This window comes from Crinia signifera, chromosome 8 (genome assembly GCF_055691185.1).
Source record: "Crinia signifera chromosome 8, ASM5569118v1, whole genome shotgun sequence".
In the NCBI taxonomy this organism is placed as follows: Eukaryota; Metazoa; Chordata; class Amphibia; order Anura; family Myobatrachidae; genus Crinia; species Crinia signifera.
In genome coordinates this window covers 147,827,954-147,838,526 of record NC_139224.1, presented here as the reverse complement: position 1 = coordinate 147,838,526, position 10,573 = coordinate 147,827,954, and the positions used below count along the sequence as shown (strand labels likewise).

General features: G+C 44.9%; 1 protein-coding gene across 1 annotated transcript in view; it reads right to left on the bottom strand.

Annotated features, from left to right (window-relative positions):
• Window positions 1-4,019: 4,019 nt before the first annotated feature.
• SLC5A9 (solute carrier family 5 member 9) overlaps window positions 4,020-10,573 on the bottom strand; it is a 40,337-nt gene continuing 33,783 nt past the window's right edge. Inside the window, exons 13-15 of the mRNA XM_083158100.1 lie at window positions 10,187-10,313; window positions 10,005-10,073; window positions 4,020-4,515 (exon numbers count right to left, since the gene is read on the bottom strand). Of these exons, the coding sequence (XP_083014226.1) occupies window positions 4,307-4,515; window positions 10,005-10,073; window positions 10,187-10,313 (405 nt within the window). The 3' untranslated portion in view covers window positions 4,020-4,306. The remainder of the gene's footprint in view (window positions 4,516-10,004; window positions 10,074-10,186; window positions 10,314-10,573) is intronic.

Here is a 10,573-nt window from a genome sequence, read left to right as displayed (position 1 = left end):
TTATACAGGTATTATTTTTAGCCGACACTCTATATCATATTATTTGTATAATTCAAAATTATGGGTGTCTTAGTGGCTGGTTACCCATGGGCAAAGGTGCAGATATCTGACAGAAATGTGGCAAATGGTGTAGTTATTGGTACATCATGGAGTTATAATCGACTGATACTTCTTTTAGGTCCCCAGATACAATATCACGGTAAATTGTCTGGGTGTTTTGTCTAAGAATCCCTTAATTTCGACGTGTTAGAGGCACTTTGTGTATAAAGTTGACACCGGTGTCGACTAGTACCCCAGGTTTGTCACCAAAGGGGTCTGTCGCTGGCTGTCTATATTGTCAGAGCCAGATATCACTGTGTCAATTAATGACACTCCACCGTGTCATGTCAGTCTATAGGGGCGGATCAACACAAATGTCGACTGTACGTGTCGACCTCTGATAGTAAGTTTACTAGAAAGTTTGCACATGTCATTCATTAGTGTCTGCCGAGTCTTTTAAAGTGTTTTTCAGAAAGATCTCAGGATTTTTGTGCATACCTTTATTCTAGTGATTCTTACTGTTCATGAGTCCGTGTTATGCCCAGTGGTGTCAAATGTAGGCGTAGCTTAATTGCTTTTATTAACTATAATTGCACTTTAAACAAGAATGTATTCGTGCAATCAGTTAATTATTGATGCTTTGCTACGTTCTACTGGATATACTCAAAGGGTCGCCTCTATTATGTCGACTAATGTATCAGTCGTCCTTTTTGCACATACTATCAGGTGGCAGTTGGCTTACTGCAAAAGTACAGTCAGGCTGTTTATAATGTAATCCCCGCTCTGGTTGTAGTTATTAATACAGGCAGATTACTTGAAAAGACATGTGTCTTTCTTCAAGAGGGGTAGATTTGCTGCTGAATGCACTTGTTGCAAAAAATAGAAACAAAGTGTTCCCTCTGGAGGGATTGGCAATTATCCACTAATTGATGCAGCGTTTTATATACATAGTGTCTCTCAGGCTATTGTGGGTAAACTGACACAATCCTGAGCAATAATCAATATCACAGATTGGTGCTGCGGGGCTCTGTATTAGAGTCCTGGATTATAGCCAATATCTCAAAACCAGGGTGTTATTCTCCTGTATGCCACTCAAGAGTTTAGTCAGTGGTGACTAGCAAGTTATCTACAATGGTGTTGACCACATAGTAAGGTCTCTGCACACTATAGCACTCATGGGGTTCCTGTAAATAAGAAGTACAGATCAAAATGCATCCTAGTCAGTGTGCGAGTCTCAGGAGCGTCACCGCTAGCCGGCGCGCGCTTCGCAGTAGCTTTTTCAAGGCCTTGAAAAAGCTACTGCGAAGCGCGCGCCGGCTAGCGGTCACGCTCCTGACACTCGCACACTGACTAGGATGCATTTTGATCTGTACTTCTTATTTACAGGAACCCCATGAGTGCTATAGTGTGCAGAGACCTTACTATGTGGTCAACACCATTGTAGATAACTTGCTAGTCACCACTGACTAAACTCTTGAGTGGCATACAGGAGAATAACACCCTGGTTTTGAGATATTGGCTATAATCCAGGACTCTAATACAGAGCCCCGCAGCACCAATCTGTGATATTAAACTTCTAGTAAACTTACTATCAGAGGTCGACACGTACAGTCGACATTTGTGTTGATCCGCCCCTATAGACTGACATGACACGGTGGAGTGTCATTAATTGACACAGTGATATCTGGCTCTGACAATATAGACAGCCAGCGACAGACCCCTTTGGTGACAAACCTGGGGTACTAGTCGACACCGGTGTCAACTTTATACACAAAGTGCCTCTAACACGTCGAAATTAAGGGATTCTTAGACAAGACACCCAGACAATTTACCGTGATATTGTATCTGGGGACCTAAAAGAAGTATCAGTCGATTATAACTCCATGATGTACCAATAACTACACCATTTGCCACATTTCTGTCAGATATCTGCACCTTTGCCCATGGGTAACCAGCCACTAAGACACCCATAATTTTGAATTATACAAATAATATGATATAGAGTGTCGGCTAAAAATAATACCTGTATAACTCATATTGATCTACGCTCAACAAGTGTGTGGAGTCGGAGAGCCACCGTTTTTTAAACACATCTGCGTATATGTTGTGTCTGTGTGTTTTTATATTTCGCCTTTCTAGACTATCAATAAAAGTTAATTTTTATTCGTGAGATTCTCAATAGGTGCACCACGTAGAGACATACTTTTTCTTCTTTGCCACAGCTGGAAATGGCAGTAGTTAGATATGTTTTGAATATGAGATGATGAAGGGGAGGAGCAGAAGGAGAGAGCAGGGGATATAAGTGGTCACTGGAGGGAGTGGGAGGGGCATACTAGGAGTTTGGTTTAATTGGAGATAAAACACGGTGACGCCCAAGAGGATATGGCAGGAAGACTAACAAGAGGATATGGAGGGGCAGATATTTTTGGTATATTTGAGAGTCATCAGTGTGAAAGTTTTATTGGGGACCAAAGAAGCTAATGAGGTTTCTATTGAAGGAGGGTGTAATAAGATAAGAGCAGAGGTCCAATGACAGACATTTGAAGGACACAGATAGGTAAAGGGTGGAATCAGATGTAGTAACAGAAAAGGTTATTGGCACAAGAGGTAAACCATCAGTACAAATACACAGAGGTTTGCTGCATCCCACTCATAATATGACGAGAAGTGGCCACTGGATTTGGCAATGAGAAGGTCTTTGGTGACCATTGAGCCGTCTGTTGCAGATATATCTTCGATTACCCTTGCCCCAGCCATTCGCATGCAACTATTAACACCCAATCCTGACTAGTTGCGGACACTTTTAGGCGGCTTATACACTGTGAGATATGGCCACATGATATCTGGGTTCCTCCCCATATGTAGGAACAAGGTAAATGCCCAACAGTCAGCCATACACTGCCGGTGGCGGCTGACTTGCATCATCAATATATCGCAACAGTCTTTGTTTGGATTAGTGAATATAACTGTCCAGGTTTTTGTGTCTGGCCAGACAATATTGTATTGGGGTACCTTACAGCTGCCACCTGTAATTCCTCCGGGCTCCCAGTGGATGGTGCTGAATCACCTTACTTGGTCCAACTTTATCTGGAGTCTCCTTCGGGCTGGTGGTCTGGTTGTAAACTGCGTGGTATCCCCTGTGGTGCAAAAAGAATTATTTGATGAACCAACGCGTTTCCCCGCCTCCGATAACGGTCTCAGCGGCTTTATCAAGGAAAAAGAAAAGGAAGAGTCGCCTCTTCCTTTTCTTTTTCCTTGATAAAGCCGCTGAGACCGTTATTGGAGGCGGGGAAACGCGTTGGATCATCAAATAATTCTTTTTGCACCACAGGGGATACCACGCAGTTTACAACCAGACCACCAGTCCGAAGGAGACTCCAGATAAAGTTGGACCAAGTAAGGTGATTCAGCACCATCCACTGGGAGCCCGGAGGAATTACAGGTGGCAGCTGTAAGGTACCCCAATACAATATTGTCTGGCCAGACACAAAAACCTGGACAGTTATATTCACTAATCCAAACAAAGACTGTTACGTAACCAACAATTTAACTACAACTAATATACTAATGTGACCGCAACAAGTAAAAGGGAAGCAAAAATTATTTGGTTTTAATCCACTAACCTGACACGACCGGTTGTGCAATAATTTTTTACCTAAACCTTCCCCCTATATACTTTTTTTATGTAATATCAATTATATTATTTTTTCTTTAAAATTGTGTTATATTATTCTGTGTATGTTTTATATGTGTTTTTTATCGGTACATAAATAAATTGCATGTACTATTTCCCCCTTTATGGCGCAGTTCTATTCTGTTTCTTTCTGGTAATTAATTTGGGGAATCGAGCTATCCCCCACAGAACAGCAGCATTTAAAGGGGCATAATAGTCTGTGTTAATATTCTGTTTAGGAGATTAAAAAAGGTCAGACTACCCGCAGCGCAGTACCTAACCAAAACTGTTCTATTTTCCTATCAATATATCGCATTGGACGGACATGCTGGACAGTCCAGCATGTCCGATTTCAATATTTTCGGGTCGGTTACATGCATACACTGTGGAGGATCCACTGATATTGGACCAATTGGACAGATAATTATATAGTTTATGCCCAACATTACTACCACTATGAGGTATGAGCTCTGCTCCCAGCATTTTCCCCATGAGGTCTCAGTGCCTGGACAAAAATTGGAGGTGTTTTGTAAATACTGACAGGTAGACTCCATGTGATCCCGTCTATAAACTCTTATTTCTGCCTGCGATGCTCTATCCGAAATACCCCCAGAGAAATACATTGATAGCGAGGAGGAGGAGAGCGTTGATATCACACACTCTTTTCCAGAACGGCTCTTCCTCAATGCTGGTCAGCTTCAGCTGTAACCTCAGTTCTTCCTCTCTGGACAGCTTGGCCACCGGCTGCATGGATATACCACAGAACCAGTAATATACCGTCTTCCACCAGGGGTTTACGGGGGCTGCAATCACATGGTGCATTTGGTGATTAGAGATAGACATGGAACTTATCATACTACAGTAGGTACATGCAGCTGAGCACAAGACCAAGATTTATACACTGTTAGTGCCAACGTTATGCACTACCACCAACATAATGAATTGTACATGTTGCAGAGGAGTAATTCAATTATACCCAAGTACCGTAGATTTTATTGGCTATTCAATCTCCAGCCACTATTCCCGGCGATCCACGGCCGTCGCCCGACGATCCACAGCAATATCTCGTGGCCACGCCCCCTTTTTGACGTCTGGCAGACGGGACACTGAAACCTGTCTGCCGATTCTTCGTCAAGCCAGCCAAGAACGGGACAGGGTCACGGCTGTTGGGCCAGCCCGACAGTCGTGACCCAGGATTCAATATCCCCCTTTGTATCCGCTGCCCGGATGCAGGAGAAACAAATTCTGCAATAAGTGCCGTTTTTTCACAGTTACAATCATGAAAGCACATGGGCCAAATGTAATAGGGTGAGAGTTTCAGAAAGTGAGACATTTTGGAAGAGTTTTCCCCTATTTTTTAAAGCAGCAATCAATAACATGACAAAATCAACCTGGTTTTGCAGTGTAATTGATTGCTGCTTTAAAAAACAGGGGAAAACTCTCCCAAAATCTCTCACTTTCTGAAACTCTCACCCTATTACATTTGGCCCCAAGAATCTGTGTTTCGCACAATAGTGAGTACATTTTATAGGTAAAAAGGTATTTAATGAATTGTCCAAAATAAAAACATTGGGCAAATAAAAAGGGAAACAGACCAATTTTTTGTGGTCAAATTTGCCGTAATCAATTGAATTCCAATATTCTAATCAATAATAAATATTTGATGAAAAGTAAACTAATTTTTAATCATTTATCATGCCTGTGTGTAGAAAAAATAAACAGAAACAGTTTATTTATTTATAACACAATATTTAGATCACCCTTTGTACTAGCGATGATCAGGATTCTGTTTTACTAGGATTTACTCGGATCTCAAAATGGGATCTTTTTGGTTATCCTAAACACGTGACAGCCGATAACCAATCAGGAAAATTCAAAATAGCAATAATTTGGCGATAAGAACCGAGTAAATCCAAGTAAAACCGAACCAGCTGATCTCTACTTTCTACAAATACAAAAATGCAGCTGCAATGACAATAAAACTTGCCTACTCTCATAGGCAAACGCAGGGGGGTTTCTGCCTAGAAACCCCCATCCTCTAGGCAAGTGCCATAAATTATGACAACAATAGCACTGGTATATAATATGATCAATAGAGCTGCCACTACATCATGCAGTGTAAGGGACAGAGCAGAGCTGCTGCACATGCCTAGTGTACCAGCTTCTTCTACCACATTTACTGTATGTGTGGATCTAAGCCTGGACCAGAGAGCAGCTGCCAGGAGGAAGACAGGAGACAGGAGCCTTACCATGAAGTGGGAGATTGTGAGCTTAGAAAGTGCAGTACTGGTTCTATTATGTTTGTGTATTTATTTATTAATTATGATTTGTTTAACCGGTACTTGTTTCCTAGAACGGCCACAATCGTGAGTGATCGTGGCTCTTAATTAAGGGACACGATCCTCACGATGTGGCTGATTTTTTACAATTTTTTCCCTTTGATTGACAGAAATCGGGTCAATCGGTCGGTCGCGACCAATTAAAATCGGCCGCGATGCGACCGACCGATTGACCCGATTTTTCCATAGACTTCAATGTTAAAAAATCTTTTAACATTGAAATCGGGAGGATCTTGTCGGTCTTGTGCCATTATAATGGCACAAGATGAGATGGACTTGATTAAGTCCATCTCACATAGTGAAAAATGATAAAAAAGGTGAAATGGGCCAATATGACCCATTTCACATTTTTTATGTGCCCGCCATGACCCCACGATAGACGTCAACCCGAAGCGTGGCGAGCGCAGCGAGCCCGCGAGGGGCGGCGGTGCGCGTCCTCCGACCTTTTCATTCCCCTACTATCCACTAGGGCGTGGAGTGAGAATAGAATAGTGTGGCGAGCGCAGCGAGCCACCGAGCCCGAAGCGTGGCGAGCGCAGCGAGCCCCGCGAGGGGACGCGTATACCTGTGAAGTTATACGCGTCCCCTCGCGGGGCTCGCTGCGCTCGCCACGCTTCGGGCTCGGTGGCTCGCTGCGCTCGCCACACTATTCTATTCTCACTCCACGCCCTAGTGGATAGTAGGGGAATGAAAAGGTCGGAGGACGCGCACCGCCGCCCCTCGCGGGCTCGCTGCGCTCGCCACGCTTCGGGTTGACGTCTATCGTGGGGTCTAGCCCACTTAGTAACATTTGGGGGGGCAATTGAAAATAATCAGGTGAAAAAAAAAAAAATCGGGTGAAAAATCGGTCGGTCGGATCGGTCGCATCGCATGCGACCAAATCGCATGCGATGCGATCGATCCGATTTTTTATCTTACGACCACAACGATCTAAATCGTTGTGGCCGTTCTAGGAAACAAGTACCGTTTAACCTTTTCCTGAACACTTATCTTATTTAAATGTTTGAAACAGCCTATACTATAGACCAACTCCAGTCCTCGAGAGCTACCAACAGTTAACAATTTCCTGGTCTCCTCACAGAATCACAAGTTAAGTAATTATCTCTACCTGTGGATCTTTTGTAATTTGGCAGTGAGTAAAGAGTGCACCTGTGCACCTGCTAGGTGGTCTGGAAAGCATGAACTGTTGGTAGCTCTCTAGGACTGGAGTTGTCTACCCCTGCTATACACCATCTGTACTGTTAAATCTTGTATTCCATACAGAATCCAGTGTATAACAAGACCAATTTTTAGGGCTGTTACCGCTCCCCCAGACTCCCCTATTTACTCCATTGTGCTGCAGAATGGGAGATTTTGGATTACATTTGGAAACACCCATCGGTACTTCTTTACTTTCACGGCGCCACTAGATAGGACAGATAGGATACTAGATAGGATACGATTTTGTATGCGATTTGACATAAGATATCGCATAAGATATAGGATAAGATTTACTATCCATTTCATTACCCCACTATCCACTAGGGCGTGGAGTTGATTTTATATAGCGTGGCGAGCGCAGCGAGCCACCGAGCCCGAAGCGTGGCGATCGCAGCGAGCCCCGCGAGGGGACACGGATGTTGTTTCAAAGCAAGTCCCCAATATTGCATGCCATTTGCATGCAATTCCATAAAATACATTCCGTGTCCCCTCGCGGGGCTCGCTGCGCTCGCCACGCTTCGGGCTCGGTGGCTCGCTGCGCTCGCCACGCTATATAAAATCAACTCCACGCCCTAGTGGATAGTGGGGTAATGAAATGGATAGTAAATCTTATCCTATATCTTATGCGATATCTTATGTCAAATCGCATACAAAATCGTATCCTATCTAGTATCCTATCTGTCCTATCTAGTGGCGCCGTGAAAGTAAAGAAGTACCCACCCATCTATAAATCCTGCATTTGTCACAGATTCTCCTGATACTCCTGAAACTCTGTATGTACTCCTGGATTGCCGCGAGAGTAGAGTCTCCTCGAGGGGAAGCCAAAGGGGTGGGGGCTTGCTAGCATTTGTACCCACCCACTAAGACAAAATACCATGTTTTACCCATTTAACAATAGGGGGTGGGGCCACAATGATGCAATTCATGGGGCCACTCCTTGTGCACCTCCCAACTTATCAGCAACAATATATGAATATTTTACATTTGATTTGTTGCTGGCTAAGAGATAGGTATAAAAACTATTTTTAGACAAAGTACTGTAGACATTGGCTCCGTTGTTTACTTCCATTAATCAAGTTAGAATAGATATAACTATCTATAGATTTGTCAGTGATCAATCAAACTACTGGTTAGACGCTATGGATGATTTAGCACTAGATTTACGCCACACACAGTAGACTGTAACCAGCATTAGGACTCTGCCACAAATGTACACCATAGGTGACCTTCCAATCGATGAAAAAACTATTAACCATAACCAATAGTCCATCATCAATGGTTGACCCAAACCGGAAGCTCAGCTTATATTGAATAACTCAGAAATGCGGTAGAGACAAATAGGGGTGATTCGGATTAACTCGCTAAGCAGTGAATATTCACTGCTTAGCGAGCCTTCTAACGCCAGATGCACACTCCCGCTGTAGTCAACACATCTCCACCACTCTGCCAATGGATGTTTTGCATATGTAGCTTACGGGGCCAAAATCATTCCATGGTCGCCAACCATCAAAAGATTTTTACCCTGTTCGCATATCTAAGTCAGTCTGTGCTGCCCTAGACTTGCAGCGTCCGGGTCTGAGAATGTGGCATCAGCCGACCGACCCAGAAGGCAGGTGCCCGTCTGCATTCGCAGAGGTTTTCTGGGCGCACCCACCATTTTTGTGGGTACGCCTTGGAAACACAGGGAGTTTGCATGCGAACATCACCTGCCCACCTCCAGCCCGCCCCACATGTGGGAATGCCACGGTGGCTATACAAGTCGCCGAAGGTGCCCTGCGCATGCGCATATGCGCAGCGCATTAACATGGGTCCCTGGTGCAGGGACCAAACAGATTGGAATCAGGCCTGTAGTAATATTAACGCTCCACCTAAAGGTAGAAGGACAGCTAATCATTTAGAAAGGTTATCTATAGGGGATACAAATGAAAACAGTGCATAGTGTTCAGTGTGATGGAGTTAAGGCCCCCATACACTAGCCGATTTTGGTCAGATTTCAGCCAGATCAGTCGGATCTGGCCGAAATCGGACCAAAATCGGCTAGTTTTGATGTCCCCTCAGATCCGATGCGCGGTCCCGTGCGCATCGGATCTGCGTCGGGTGGTCGGACCTGCTGCACGTCCGACCACCCGACTTGGGACCTAGTGGGGCGGCGTGGCGGTAGAGGGAGCAGGGGGGGCTGGGGACGCTGCAGGGGACACAGGCGGCATAGAGCTGGGCAGGGGGAGCCGGCGGGAGCTGTCAGTATTGAATAAAAAAAAAAAAAGCCTATACAATGCATGGGCGGCCTGTGATTGGCTGAGCGCTCTCTCAGCCAGTCAGCAATTGGCTGAGAGAGCGCTCAGCCAATCACAGGCTGCCGATTCATTGTATAGGCTTTTTTTTTCTAGCACTGACAGCTCCCGCCTGCTCCCCCTGCCCGGCTCTATGCCGCCTGTGTCCCCCGCAGCGTCCCCAGCCCCCCCTGCTCCCTCTACCGCCTCGCCGCAAAGACGCTGTCCCCCGCAGCGTCCCCAGCCCCCCTGCTCCCACCAGCTCCCACCTCTGTAGCCCCCCCCTGCTCCCCGGGTTTTTTACATGTGATAAATCGAGACGATTTATCACATGTAAAAAATGGCACATCAAGTGCCAATCTAATCAAGCTCCCCCGGGGAGCAGCCGGGGAAGCTCAGGGGGAAGTCGGGGGCGACTTGTCCTAAGGACAAGTCGCCCTAGTGTATGGGGGCCTTTACTTTAGGGTTGTGTGAAGTCCTTACACTCACCATTGTTGGTCTGCTCAGATGAATCACCTTGGATAACGTCAACTTGTGGCACTAAGCCTCCTGCTGTTGGTGTAAACATAGGGACAATATAAAATCATACTGGTAAAATGATAAATGATTACGCTCATAGCTCTGGAGAAATGTCCTAATGGAATGATTATTAGAATGTGGGTTACCTGGTTCCTTCTCAATCGGTGGACTATCTACAGAGATGGAAGCGGGGTCAGACGGAGGTTCCAGTTCACCTTTTAAGTAAAGATTTTTATTGGGTCTTTTTCTTGTCCACCAAGTCATACGGCCAAGCTACAGGAGATGAAGAAGTTTGAATACAAATTACTTCTGTCAATGGCTGATTCAGCTGTGACTCAACACATGTTATCTTATTCCTTTTGTGTAAGTACACCAGATTAATGGGTCAATATAAGAGGACGGATACTGTATTGGAGGAAGGTCCTAAAGCAGGTTATCAACAGACTTCGTGTGCACTGCATGAAGCAACTGTAGACTATGTATGCGCTGCACCAAGTATACCCGCGGTCACTTATTGGGTACATAATGATGTA